This window comes from Cherax quadricarinatus, chromosome 18 (assembly GCF_038502225.1).
Source record: "Cherax quadricarinatus isolate ZL_2023a chromosome 18, ASM3850222v1, whole genome shotgun sequence".
Classification (NCBI taxonomy): Eukaryota; Metazoa; Arthropoda; class Malacostraca; order Decapoda; family Parastacidae; genus Cherax; species Cherax quadricarinatus.
The window spans coordinates 41,742,092-41,758,453 of NC_091309.1; the positions used below are offsets into that span (position 1 = coordinate 41,742,092).

The 16,362-nt window shown below is 43.0% G+C and overlaps 1 protein-coding gene across 2 annotated transcripts in view; it reads left to right on the forward strand.

Annotated features, from left to right (window-relative positions):
* The window catches only part of LOC128689247 (protein spaetzle 5), a 50,391-nt gene extending 34,904 nt beyond the window's left edge, over window positions 1-15,487 (forward strand). Inside the window, exon 7 of one of the 2 annotated variants that reach the window (XM_070086445.1) lies at window positions 14,145-14,281. Coding sequence is in view for 1 of the 2 variants with exons in the window: in XM_070086444.1 (XP_069942545.1) it covers window positions 14,145-14,337 (193 nt within the window). In the remaining variant the exon portion in view is untranslated. Of the gene's footprint in view, window positions 1-14,144 lie in introns of both variants that reach the window. The other variant, XM_070086444.1, reaches the window with a different exon arrangement.
* Window positions 15,488-16,362: the final 875 nt, after the last annotated feature.

Sequence of the window (16,362 nt, forward strand, 5' to 3'; positions counted from 1 at the left end):
GAGGCAGTTGAACAGTCTTGGGCCCCTGACATTTATTGTGTTGTGTCTCAGTGTACTCGCCCGGGAATGTTGCATCTCCTGCTGAGTCTTTTGTTTTTACAGGGAGTGATTTTCATGTGTAGATTTGGGACTAGTCCCTCTAGGATTTTCCAAGTGTATATTAACATGTATCTCTGCCTCTTGCATTCTAGGGAGTACAGTAACTGAGGTGTTTATCTCCGTTATGCGCGCCGTGAAGTTTCTCTGTACATTTTCTAGGTCAGCAATTTCACCTGCCTTGAAAGGTGCTGTTAGTGTGCAGCAATATTCCAGCCTAGATAGAACAAGCGACCTGAAGAGTGTCATCATGGGTTTAACATCCCTAGTTTTGAAAATTCTCATTATCCATCCTGTCATTTTTCTAGCAGATGTGATTGATACAATGTTGTGATCTTTGAAGGTGAGATCCTCTGGCATTATCACTCCCAGGTCTTTTACATTAGTTTTAATTTCCTTACGTTTTCCATATCGGAGTAATTGAAATTTCTCATCATTGAACTTCATATTGTTTTCTGCGGCTCATTTAAAAATTTGGTTGATGTCCGCCTGAAGTCTTACAGTGTCTTCAGTTGAGGACGCTGTCTTGCAAATTCGGGTGTCATCTGCGAAGGCAGATATGGTGCTGTGGCTTACATTCCTGTCTGTCAGATACGAGGATGAGGAGCAGGATGGGAGCAAGTACTGTGCCTTGAGGAACAGCTGCCTCAGACTTTACTCTGTTTACTACTATTCTTTGTGTTCTATTTGTTAGGAAATTATAGATCCATCTACCAACTTTTTCTGTTAATTTATCGCGCATTTTGTGCGCTATTACACCATAGTCACACTTGTCAAAGGCTTTTGAAAAGTCTGTGTATACATCTGTATACAGTATATATATATATATATATATATATATATATATATATATATATATATATATATATATATATATATATATATATATATATACTGATCATTGTACTAGTACACCAAGCAGGGAGTAGAACGAAATTAGCCTAGAGTCATCCACACCACTGTATGTCCTTGGGTAGCGAGTACAACATCCAGTTCTGCTGGATGCGCTACTCTTAAGGATTGTGTGGTCCCGTGGATTAAGGCGTCACGAATTTTCGCCCACGATGAAGTAGGCCAAACTAGCATGGGTTTGGCCGTTTCCCACCGAGGCAGGGTGACCCAAAAAAGAAAAAAAATCTTTCATCATCGTTCAACACTTTCAACATCACTCGTACATAATCACTGTCTTTGCAGAGGCGCTCAGATACGACAGTTTAGATATCACTCCAAACAACCAATATCCTAAATCCCTCCTTTAAAGCGCAGGCATTGTACTTCCCACCTCTAGGACTCAAGTCCGGCTAACCGGTTCCCCTGAATCCCTTCACAAAATGTTATCCTGCTCACACTCCAGCAGAACAACTGCAAAAGGCTATAAAAATGCAACTCAAGTCATTAGGGGATAAACAGAATTTGGTCTCGGCCTTCTGTACTGTCGTCAGCACTTTGAAAGGGGCTGTGCAATGTTGCAAGAGATTGTGGTAGGTAGGAGGAGTGGAAATTCTCAGAGGTAGCACTGTAGTGTGTAGCCGGCGTCATACCGATCTCCAACTTGTCACGAGTGTGACCAGCTCTACCTGGAGCTCATTACTTTTGTAACTTGTCATGATTGTGACCAGAGATAGTTCACTACCTTTGTAACTTGTCATGATTGTGACCCGACCTACCTGGAGTTCATTATCTTTGAAAATTGTGAGTCCATTACCTTTGTAATTGTGAGGTCATTACCTCTGTAACTTGCTCAGCTATCAAAATTTTGGAGTCCAGTCCCTGGAACAATTATGTACCTCTGTAATCTTTTGACTAGCGCCCACAGGATGGGTATGGTGTGACTACCACCCACAGGATGGGTATGGTGTGACTACCGCCCACAGGATGGGTATGGTGTGACTACCGCCCACAGGATTGGTATGGTGTGACTACCACCCACAGGATGGGTATGGTGTGACTACCACCCACAGGATGGGTATGGTGTGACTACCACCCACAGGATTGGTATGGCGTGACTACCACCCACAGGATGGGTATGGTGTGACTACCACCCACAGGATGGGTATGGTGTGACTACCACCCACAGGATGGGTATGGTGTGACTACCACCCACAGGATGGGTATGGGCTCCATAATAAACATATTAAACTAACTTAAGCTAACCGGTCTCTAGAATACCCCGCGGGAGTACGGGTGGGCACTCATATCAGATGTCCAGCACCATTAAAAGCAGAACACCAACGTGATGGAAAATTGAAAATATTATTCAGTGTAAGTATTCACGTGTCTAATGAAAAAAATATTACCTAGCAGTTTTGTAATAACGTTTGAAGGGGGAGATATATGACTTGTTGCCAACCTGCTGTGTACACTTAGATTGTAGAATGATCAATATATATATTACTCACATCACCTAGTCCAGTAGTTACTGGACTTGTGTAATAGCATTTAGGTGTCCCGGAGCTCGGTTAGTAGCGAGCTCAGCTCACACCCTCAGGTCCGTGGTTCGATCCCCGGTACTGGTGAGAACATTACGACGTGTTTCATTAAGACAGCTGCTGTCCCTTTTCCCCTAACACTAAATAGGTACCTGGGAGCTTTCTGTATAGTAGTATGTCACTGATGTCACCTGTCTAAGTTGCTTTATGTACTTGTAGAAATAAAGATTATTATTATTTTTAATTTCCCATGCTGATTAGGGCAATGGGGAAAAACGAATCTCAATAAATAGATGACGAAACGTCTAAGTTAAGAGCTAAATGGTATAACCGGATGTATTTCCAGGTGATATCTAAAGTTCGGAGTTCCTACCTGCAACATTGTTAAAATTACCGTAGCTCTCCTGACAATATTAAAGTCCTCAATTTAATGGGTTAAGAAAGAAAACGTGTGTTACTGAAAATGTACAACCTTATGGGTAGACTCCTCCAACTGATGTGGGGTGAGTAGCAGTGTTCTTGGAATGTATTTGTCATTCCCATACATGATCTCTAAGGTAAATTCCATTATGGTTACTATGAGTTAAACATGCCCAGGCCAGGCAGACGACAGGCTAACATGGGACTGTCCAAAAATATCATTTGTAAAACTGACGTGAGTAACAGTGACATGCGAATGATCATAATACGGCCATACTTAAATTCCAAGAGTGCCCCACCATGGCTGCTGCTATCTTGATATAGTGGAATATAGTTTGTTGATAACGAGCAAAACATGTTCAGGCTGGGGAGATCCTGGTGTAATGCATATCTGGCATAAACTACCAGTTATTGAGGGGATAATGTTGCGTAATGAATTATTTTGTGATCACCACAAGACGACAACTCAACTAGATAAGGGTCAAGTTTATATAACCCTTGACTCCTGTTGTACAAAGCATGACTTCATGTTTTATAAGATATTCAGTTATGTTTCTCTCCACAATGGAACTATAATGGACTATGACCTGGGCACATGTCAAGTTTGGCAGATGACTGGAAGGTCTAACGTGGTAAAAAATCACATTGGACTTCTGTGTTGTCCTAAGTAATGTTGTGTTGATGTTTTGATGATCACACCCAGTAGAGAGGCCCTTATAAACACCTCGACCCACTTTGGGTGGTGCATTCTTGATTTGCCTGAATTTGGCCGTCACTGAATTCTTGAAAAAACAACATTTATATTGAATCTTTTCAGTGCACGAGATATACAATATATTAGATCAACAGCAAACAAGACAATGATACATGAATTAGTTTACTGGTGCACTGCCAAAGATTGACACGTGTTCAGTGATGACAGGGGAGGCAAGGTGAAATGCAACAGTAATGTGGATGGTCTGCTGGTGGAGGTGTGTGCCTAGGGAGGAACTGGGAAAAACCAACGTAAAATCCCACATATGATGTGCTCTCACTGCCAGGAGGTGAGCTCTGTCCTTCCTCAACAAACTCTCAAACATTGTTGAAGCTAGCGCAGGTCTGGCTCCATTAATAACTTTTGGTCATGAACCACAACATTGTCCCTAAGGTTTTTAAAGAAAATTCCTGATACAAATTCATCTGATGACACACATAAAAACAGAAAAGCGGGAAGTATAATCTGTGTTGCTTTGCAGATACCAGAGCTTCCCAGCCAGTTCACGTTTCCTGCTTATTATTGTTATGCCATCCAGATCTAGTTAAAGTGGGTCTGATTTTGTCCACGATTTTATTCTTCTACAGTTGAAAGGATCCTTCGACATTTGTTTTAATTTCCTATTCATTCATTTGGGATCGTTTAACGAGACTTAATTTCTTCAGAGGAATATATATTCTTTGGGAACATTGTACATTATTACGAAAAATACCAAATTTGTAGTTCCCTTCGTTACTGTTAATACGATCTGTGTTAATGGAATCGTTAGCCAAATAACTCATGTTAATGTCAAACAGGTGTTTCTTAAGTCTATTATCTACAGCCTGAAAATCTGAGAGTAATTAAATCTTAATGATAATAAATTTGTCATCGCTAGTACAAGCACTTCAATAACTTGTGGATATTGGTGTCTCTGACAAAACCAGGTTAATCAGGTTGTTCCTTTTATCTGGGTAAGTTAGAGATTACCTCATGAAAGCCGAGTCTAAACTACTGCTTGCAACTTGTTGGACACTATATTACCAAATGAAGAATTCCAGTCTGTTTAGCATAAGTTAAAATCCCCTATAATTACTAGGTTTTGAAGCCATAACCTCGTTCCAACTCTCTCTCTCTACCTCGCTTACAAATTTCTGGATCACTGTGTCATAACTAACATTAAATTTTCACATCCTTCTTGAAATTCTTCCCAGGAAAATTATGGAACAGTTCTTCAGGTGTTCTGTCTACTAGTATCTAGCAAATCAAGTTCTCCCAGACATAGCACCACCTCGCCCTCTTATAATAATAATTAATATCTTTATTTACTACAAGTACATGCACAAGGTATACAGTCCTAGCTGACATCAATGACATACTACTATATAGAAAGCTGCTTGTTGTGCTGAGCATTTCGGGGAAATAAGGTCAGTTTTGTCCCAGGATGCGACTAACTCCTAGATACCCATTTTACTGATGGGTGAACATAGACAATAGGTGTAAAGAAACGTGCTCAATGTTTGTACCCTGGCTGGGAATTGAACCCAGACACTCGCCGTGTGAAGCGAGAGTTTAGCCACCAGGCCACCCCCAAAAATATCAGTGAGTCATCGAGGACTGTCTGTCTTATTTCCACTGTGGTCCTTCAGTCTTGTCCCCCAGGATGCCACCCACAACAGTCGATTAACATCCAGGTACCTACCTGCTTGCTAGGTGAACGGGGACACCTGGTGTAAGGAAACACGCCCAATGTTTCCACCCTTGCCGGGGATCAAACCATGGGAACTCAGTGTGCGAAGCGAGAGTGCTGCCTACCAGGTCCCGACTCTTCAATCTAGACCATGTCTCAGTTACTGTAAAAACTATAACTTTTCTTGCAAATATTACTATTAGTAACTCGTTCATCTTCTTGCTAATGTTACGACATTTGTATAATAATGCCAGTGGTTATTTATTCTGCATCCTTATGCCTATAATTTAGCGTAGAGGCAAGAACCTCTACAGTGTGCCTCTTCCTTTAATTGCACGCCACACAGAAAGTTCTAAGTCGCCTTCTGAACCTAAAAATGGACTGGTACTGCGGTTAACCTTCTGGCTAATCAATTTTTAAAGGCTACTGAGGTGTCAGCTTCCATGACTCGACGGAAAGTTTCACTCATCTAGAACTCTGTTCCTAAACCTCTACTGTACTATTACATGTAGCATCTTGAAGTTATTTTCATACAGTAATTATCTTATAGCAGTGTAGTTAACACAAATCTGCTTTCTAGATTTTCAAGAGTATTGTTAAATTTGTAGCTGGTGTTGGGACTATAATAATGTTGTACGCATCTATAACTATAAAATGCAATTCTGTCAAATGTATAATACCGGTAAGTTGATGAATAAGACGCATGAACAGTATTCAAGTATGGTAAACAGAGAGAGAAATGCAGCGTAATGTGATTCTGTACTGCCAGTGTTGAGCCCACACTGGTATCTTAACGAATCGGATAAAACCTGGTTGAGAGTAGGTGAGTTAATGTGGGGTTTGGGAGCATAGTGCAGTGAACAAGTGTTGTGAGGTGTGTAGATCACTGTGGCAGATCACTACCTCGACACTTCACCAGGGACTGAAGACTCTCTCCATCATCATTAACTCACTCAGACAAAATACCAACTCTGTTTTTAAGCATATACACAACATTTTATATCAAAATTCATAGCCAGTAAGAGACACCACCAACAAACACACAACTGCTGGGTTACACGCAATTTCGTGCAACGATAGTAAGAAAAAATAAATCATTCAGCGACCTTCAAAAAAGCATTTCCGAGCACCAGTGGGTCAGCAGAATTGACAGCTTGTATAGCCGTCAGTTCTGTGTTTCACATCGAAATTCCTACAGCTAAGTAATTAATGATCAGTGGCGCATTACTCGTTGGTAAGGAAGAGGACATCTAGTGAGGAACCAGGACTCGTTGGTAAGGAAGAGGACATCTAGTGAGGAACCAGGACTCGTTGGTAAGGAAGAGGACATCTAGTGAGGAACCAGGACTCGTTGGTAAGGAAGAGGACATCTAGTGAGGAACCAGGACTCGTTGGTAAGGAAGAGGACATCTAGTGAGGAACCAGGACTCGTTGGTAAGGAAGAGGACATCTAGTGAGGAACCAGGACTCGTTGGTAAGGAAGAGGACATCTAGTGAGGAACCAGGACTCGTTGGTAAGGAAGAGGACATCTAGTGAGGAACCAGGACTCGTTGGTAAGGAAGAGGACATCTAGTGAGGAACCAGGACTCGTTGGTAAGGAAGAGGACATCTAGTGAGGAACCAGGACTCGTTGGTAAGGAAGAGGACATCTAGTGAGGAACCAGGACTCGTTGGTAAGGAAGAGGACATCTAGTGAGGAACCAGGACTCATCTGTCTTCCCGCACAGCAATAGATCAGAGGAACTATGCAATGACTCACCGACTTTACACCACTACAGTGATCTGCTTACCTCACACCACTACAGTGACCTGCATACCTCACACCACTGCGATCACCTGCTTGCCTCACACCACTACAGTGACCTGCATACCTCACACCACTGCGATCACCTGCTTGCCTCACACCACTACAGTGACCTGCAAACCTCACACCACTGCGATCACCTGCTTGCCTCACACCACTACAGTGACCTGCATACCTCACACCACTGCGATCACCTGCTTGCCTCACACCACTACAGTGACCTGCAAACCTCACACCACTGCGATCACCTGCTTGCCTCACACCGCTACAGTGACCTGCATACCTCACACCACTACAGTGACCTGCTTACTTCACACCACTACAATGACCTGCCTACTTCACATCTCTACAATGACCTGCCTACCTCACACCACTACAATAACCTGCCTACCTCACACCACTACAATGACCTGCCTACCTCACACCACTACAATGACCTGCCTACTTCACACCACTACAATGACCTGCCTACTTCACATCTCTACAATGACCTGCCTACCTCACACCACTACAATGACCTGCCTACTTCACACCACTACAATGACCTGCTTACCTCACACCACTACAATGACCTGCCTACTTCACAACACTACAATGACCTGACTACCTCACACTACTACAATGACCTGCCTACCTCACACCACTACAATGACCTGCCTACTTCACACCACTACAATGACCTGACTACCTCACACCACTACAATGACCTGCCTACCTCACACCACTACAATGACCTGCCTACTTCACACCACTACAATGACCTGACTACCTCACACCACTACAATGACCTGCCTACTTCACACCACTACAATGACCTGCCTACGTCACACCACTACAATGACCTGCCTACTTCACACCACTACAATGACCTGCCTACTTCACACCACTACAATGACCTGCCTACTTCACACCACTACAATGACCTGCCTACTTCACACCACTACAATGACCTGCCTACCTCACACCACTACAATGACCTGCCTACTTCACACCACTACAATGACCTGACTACCTCACACCACTACAATGACCTGCCTACTTCACACCACTACAATGACCTGCCTACTTCACACCACTACAATGACCTGCCTACCTCACACCACTACAATGACCTGCCTACTTCACACCACTACAATGACCTGCCTACTTCACACCACTACAATGACCTGCCTACCTCACACCACTACAATGACCTGCCTACTTCACACCACTACAATGACCTGCCTACTTCACACCACTACAATGACCTGCCTACTTCACACCACTACAATGACCTGCCTACTTCACACCACTACAATGACCTGCCTACTTCACACCACTACAATGACCTGCATACTTCATACCACTACAATGACCTGCCTACTTCACACCACTACAATGACCTACCTACCTCACACCACTACAATGACCTGCCTACTTCACACCACTACAATGACCTGCCTACTTCACACCACTACAATGACCTGCCTACTTCACACCACTACAATGACCTGCCAACTTCACACCACTACAATGACCTGCCTACTTCACACCACTACAATGACCTGCCTACTTCACACCACTACAATGACCTGCCTACTTCACACCACTACAATGACCTGCCTACTTCACACTACTACAATGACCTGCCAACTTCACACCACTACAATGACCTGCCTACTTCACACCACTACAATGACCTGCCTACCTCACACCACTACAGTGACCTGCCTACTTCACACCACTACAATGACCTGCGTACTTCATACCACTACAATGACCTGCTTACCTCACACCACTACAATGACCTGCCTACTTCACACCACTACAATGACCTGCTTACCTCACACCACTACAATGACCTGCCTACCTCACACCACTACAATGACCTGACTGCTTCACACCACTACAATGACCTGCTTACCTCACACCACTACAATGACCTGCCTACCTCACACCACTACAATGACCTGTCTACTTCACACCACTACAATGACCTGTCTACTTCACACCACTACAATGACCTGCCTACTTCACACCACTACAATGACCTGCCTACTTCACACCACTACAATGACCTGCCTACTTCACACCACTACAATGACCTGCCTACTTCACACCACTACAATGACCTGCCTACTTCACACCACTACAATGACCTGCCTACTTCACACCACTACAATGACCTACCTACCTCACACCACTACAATGACCTGCCTACCTCACACCACTACAATGACCTGCCTACGTCACACCACTACAATGACCTGCCTACTTCACACCACTACAATGACCTACCTACTCCACACCACTACAATGACCTACCTACTTCACACCACTACAATGACCTACCTACCTCACACCACTACAATGACCTGCCTACCTCACACCACTACAATGACCTGCCTACTTCACACCACTACAATGACCTGCCTACTTCACACCACTACAATGACCTGCCTACTTCACACCACTACAATGACCTGCCTACTTCACACCACTACAATGACCTGCCTACTTCACACCACTACAATGACCTGCCTACTTCACACCACTACAATGACCTGCCTACTTCACACCACTACAATGACCTGCCTACTTCACACCACTACAATGACCTGCCTACTTCACACCACTACAATGACCTGCCTACTTCACACCACTACAATGACCTGTCTACTTCACACCACTACAATGACCTGCCTACTCCACACCACTACAATGACCTGCCTACTTCACACCACTACAATGACCTGCCTACTTCACACCACTACAATGACCTGCCTACTTCACACCACTACAATGACCTGCCTACTTCACACCACTACAATGACCTGCCTACTTCACACCACTACAATGACCTGCCTACTTCACACCACTACAATGACCTGCCTACTTCACACCACTACAATGACCTGTCTACTTCACACCACTACAATGACCTGCCTACTTCACACCACTACAATGACCTGCCTACTTCACACCACTACAATGACCTGCCTACTTCACACCACTACAATGACCTGCCTACTTCACACCACTACAATGACCTGCCTACTTCACACCACTACAATGACCTGCCTACTTCACCACACTACAATGACCTGCCTACTTCACCACACTACAATGACCTGCCTACTTCACACCACTACAATGACCTGCCTACCTCACACCACTACAATGACCTGCCTACGTCACACCACTACAATGACCTGCCTACTTCACACCACTACAATGACCTACCTACTTCACACCACTACAATGACCTACCTACTTCACACCACTACAATGACCTACCTACCTCACACCACTACAATGACCTGCCTACCTCACACCACTACAATGACCTGCCTACTTCACACCACTACAATGACCTGCCTACTTCACACCACTACAATGACCTGCCTACTTCACACCACTACAATGACCTGCCTACTTCACACCACTACAATGACCTGCCTACTTCACACCACTACAATGACCTGCCTACTTCACACCACTACAATGACCTGCCTACTTCACACCACTACAATGACCTGCCTACTTCACACCACTACAATGACCTGCCTACTTCACACCACTACAATGACCTGCCTACTTCACACCACTACAATGACCTGTCTACTTCACACCACTACAATGACCTGCCTACTTCACACCACTACAATGACCTGCCTACTTCACACCACTACAATGACCTGCCTACTTCACACCACTACAATGACCTGCCTACTTAACACCACTACAATGACCTGCCTACTTCACACCACTACAATGACCTGCCTACTTCACACAACTACAATGACCTGCCTACTTCACACCACTACAATGACCTGCCTACTTCACACCACTACAATGACCTGTCTACTTCACACCACTACAATGACCTGCCTACTTCACAACACTACAATGACCTGCCTACTTCACACCACTACAATGACCTGCCTACTTCACACCACTACAATGACCTGCCTACTTCACACCACTACAATGACCTGCCTACTTCACACCACTACAATGACCTGCCTACTTCACCACACTACAATGACCTGCCTACTTCACCACACTACATTGACCTGCCTACTTCACACCACTACAATGACCTGCCTACTTCACACCACTACAATGACCTGCCTACTTCACACCACTACAATGACCTGCCTACTTCACACCACTACAATGACCTGCCTACTTCACACCACTACAATGACCTGCCTACTTCACCACACTACAATGACCTGCCTACTTCACACCACTACAATGACCTGCCTACTTCACACCACTACAATGACCTGCCTACTTCACCACACTACAATGACCTGCCTACTTCACCACACTACAATGACCTGCCTACTTCACCACACTACAATGACCTGCCTACTTCACACCACTACAATGACCTGCCTACCTCACACCACTACAATGACCTGCCTACTTCACACCACTACAATGACCTGCCTACTTCACACCACTACAATGACCTGCCTACTTCACACCACTACAATGACCTGCCTACTTCACCACACTACAATGACCTGCCTACTTCACACCACTACAATGACCTGCCTACTTCACACCACTACAATGACCTGCCTACTTCACCACACTACAATGACCTGCCTACTTCACACCACTACAATGACCTGCCTACTTCACACCACTACAATGACCTGCCTACTTCACACCACTACAATGACCTGCCTACTTCACACCACTACAATGACCTGCCTACTTCACACCACTACAATGACCTGCCTACTTCACAACACTACAATGACCTGCCTACTTCACACCACTACAATGACCTGCCTACCTCACACCACTACAATGACCTGCCTACTTCACACCACTACAATGACCTGCCTACTTCACACCACTACAATGACCTGCCTACTTCACACCACTACAATGACCTGCCTACTTCACACCACTACAATGACCTGCCTACCTCACACCACTACAATGACCTGCCTACTTCACACCACTACAATGACCTGCCTACTTCACACCACTACAATGACCTGCCTACTTCACACCACTACAATGACCTGCCTACCTCACACCACTACAATGACCTGCCTACTTCACACCACTACAATGACCTGCCTACTTCACACCACTACAATGACCTGCCTACTTCACACCACTACAATGACCTGCCTACTTCACACCACTACAATGACCTGCCTACCTCACACCACTACAATGACCTGCCTACTTCACACCACTACAATGACCTGCCTACTTCACACCACTACAATGACCTGCCTACTTCACACCACTACAATGACCTGCCTACTTCACACCACTACAATGACCTGCCTACCTCACACCACTACAATGACCTGCCTACTTCACACCACTACAATGACCTGCCTACTTCACACCACTACAATGACCTGCCTACTTCACACCACTACAATGACCTGCCTACTTCACACCACTACAATGACCTGCCTACCTCACACCACTACAATGACCTGCCTACTTCACACCACTACAATGACCTGCCTACCTCACACCACTACAATGACCTGCCTACTTCACACCACTACAATGACCTACCTACTTCACACCACTACAATGACCTGCCTACCTCACACCACTACAATGACCTGCCTACTTCACACCACTACAATGACCTACCTACTTCACACCACTACAATGACCTGCCTACTTCACACCACTACAATGACCTACCTACTTCACACCACTACAATGACCTACCTACTTCACACCACTACAATGACCTGCCTACTTCACACCACTACAATGACCTACCTACTTCACACCACTACAATGACCTGCCTACTTCACACCACTACAATGACCTACCTACTTCACACCACTACAATGACCTACCTACTTCACACCACTACAATGACCTACCTACTTCACACCACTACAATGACCTACCTACTTCACACCACTACAATGACCTGCCTACTTCACAACACTTGTTTCACACCTCATTATATTTATTTATATAAACTAACTTTACACGCTTAATTTGTGATTGACTTAATAAAACACGCAGAGTGGGCGAAACATCGTTATTAAAGAATAAACTATACTGCGTTTTACCTCTCGTTTTTTACCAACATGTCATAATTAAACTATGTTTCTAGCCTTTGGATAGTTTTAAGAGACGTCTTATTCATCAAGTACACAGTAACACAGAACTTCAACAGTTGTCAAGATATACACACAGTAGATATAGATATAAATTCCTCTGCTTATAGTAGATATAGATACAGGTACAGTGTGCGTAACGCACGGCTGCCATAGTCGAGTTCGGTTTATGGAAGTTGGTTGGGTATTGTTTTAAATGTTCGATTATGGGTTATTTTACTAATAAGTTTAGATTATTATAATAAAGGGGGAAGCGCTAAACCCGGAGGATTATACAGCGCCTGGGGGGTATGTGGAAGGCATTCAGGCTTAATTCGGGGAAATGGAGCGCAGATCCAATTCCCTAAATCAAGAGCCCCTCACCAACATCAAGAAACCTTCCTTGAGGGGAATAAGTTCAGAACAATTAGTCTCATAACTAAATACTTTTTACTCTTACTAGGTGCAGCGCCTTGCTCCCCTTGTGGGTTTAGCGCTCAGCTTGGATTGCAATATTTAGAATGTTTTTTGATAGTAAATTGTTAGGGAAGCCTGATTTTTGTACCACTCATCAGAAAGTTCTTCGTACAATGGATGCTCAAAGACATTTATTCTCTTCTGAGATAATGTATAAATGTTACAGTGTTGTAAATAGCGTTAAACGAGCCCTGTTATCTCTGTTTCCAATATTTTTCATTAGCGGAAGTGTATTTAGGTCAGAGGCTGTGAAACCAATAAGCTGATGAAGATACTATAGTAGAAAGAAGCTTGAAAAAGCTTAGTCTCCAAGTGAAACTTTCTCTCAGTTTAAGCTTTCAATTCTGTCTATATTGAAATATTTTTCAACTCCCCCCATGCATAAATTCTCATTGTCTTTTCAGCAAATCAAACTTCGACATTGCTGTGCGAATACTGAATGCAACTGCACTGTCAGCAGGGGGGGCAGCGACCCCCTCTGCACTTCCTATTAACGCCGCTAATCGTGCCACCCAACCACTCCGACTCCCACTAAGTGGCGTTTCAAACCGTCGGCCACAACGAGGCTATCCTGCCGGTTATAACTACTATGGCTGAAATAATTTTCAGTCTCTCACCGTAATACTGGCATTTACCATGCAGTATATAGGCACCTACCATGCAACACAGGCACTTACAACCATGAGCCATTCTGAAAGAAACTTTCCAGCCATTCCACGTAAGAGATTAATGAAAATCCACCATTACACTTATCGCCTAGTAATTTAATGAGTCATTTAAGAGGAACGTAAGTTCCACCGTCTTCTAATAACAAGCTCATTTTTCATTAACCATAATTACTATCGCATTTTCTTTGTCTGTTTCGTAAGGTGAAGTCTAGGATTTTCCCTTAATTCATAGTTCAACTTAACAAATCCTTGAGGACAATTGTGTTGCAGAGATCTGAACTTTGCTCACACCTCTGCAACACAATTTTCATCAAAGATTTGTTAAGTTATACCATGAATTAAGGAGATCTTAAACTTCACCTTATGAAACCGACAGAGCAAATGCGACAGTAATTATGGACAAGGTAGATAGGGGAAAGATGATCATGTTATTATAAAACGGGGATACTTAGATGCCCCTTAAAAAATGTTATTTTAGTCACGCTGAGATCAAAAGAGTGTGTTGTGGCGTGTGTTGTGGCGTGTGTTGTGACGTCTTGCTTCAAGTGTTACACCAACGTAACTTTATATCTGAATTCATTATACGATTCTGCAACTTTCTTAATAAAATTTATGCACTTTATTTGTAATGTTAAATTTGCTTAAGCAAATAGGTTTTGGGCATTGTAAACTGTGACCAGTAATTAACTTTATTTACTAAAGAGTGACCAGTAATTATTATACTTTATTATACAATATGGTAACCCTTAATAAGGCTTTATTACACTCAAAAATCATCAATGATTATTATATTTTATTCCATTTTATTATTGTTTACTTGGCAGTAATTCTAAGAGTTGATGATACAAATACTATCTCTCTAAAGAAAATTGTTTATGAATCTTTATTTTTATAATTATGACAGTGAAGCTCTAAATCCAAGGGGATGGGAGATTAGCTCTAATTCCTTGGATCAAGAGCCCTTCGCCAGTATCAACGCACATTCTTGTACTGATTTAGCAGATGCATAATAAGAATGATCTGTTGTATAATGAATAATTGTCTTTTTTTTTAAAACAATATAGGATTATTGCTTATGATGAGGTGTATCATTATCCTTAATGTCCTGTTATTTTGATAATCAAAAAGAAGAGCTAAACCTGAGTCATAAAGCCCTACTGCCGTATTATCCTCTGTTGTTTATCATTGTGTCTTCCCGTCCTGTGTGTGTAGCAGACGATAACACACTGGTAGTGAGTGGCCCATTGTTTAATAAAGTAATGGATCCCAATCTTCCACCATTAAGTACAGTGTTGACGACAGTGACCATGAGGCTGACCACATACATTGTATTTGACTTCATCTATGTAGATAACAAACTGTCTGAAGTACTTGTGACCAGACCTGAGCCTGGCTACAACATCAGTCTGTTTATATTGCAAGTTGCTCCGTACTAGTATGCTTAACTACGTTCGTGTTATCGTGGTGAGATATAGATATATACAGGCTTCTTAGTGTAATCACATGACATTTAGATTCGTTATTTACTTTTCTCGTAATACTATTCTCAGATTCACCCAGTTTATGTTCAAAATAACATTGTCGTTTAGGTTACTATGGTTAACCACTTTACCATGTAAAAGCGTAATTCAACGTGTTACAGAATTCATAAGATTTGTACATTAATCCCTTTCTCGCAGATTTTTTTTACCCTCTAAACTGGGTTTCTCCAATAAGTATGATGTTAAGAGTCAATGAGTCAAGTATCTTTAGTGATAACATTGAATCTGTAATTATCAAAGAGTCAAGCTCACTTTACAGTGTAGAAGCCCAGGTGATAATTCTTATCTCTAACTCTGCATGGTTGCTATACTTCTTATCTGGGAGTAATAATAATAATAATAATCTATTTTTTGGAGTACATGATACAACTTACACAGACTATAGCTGACATCAGTGACATATAGAAAGCCCC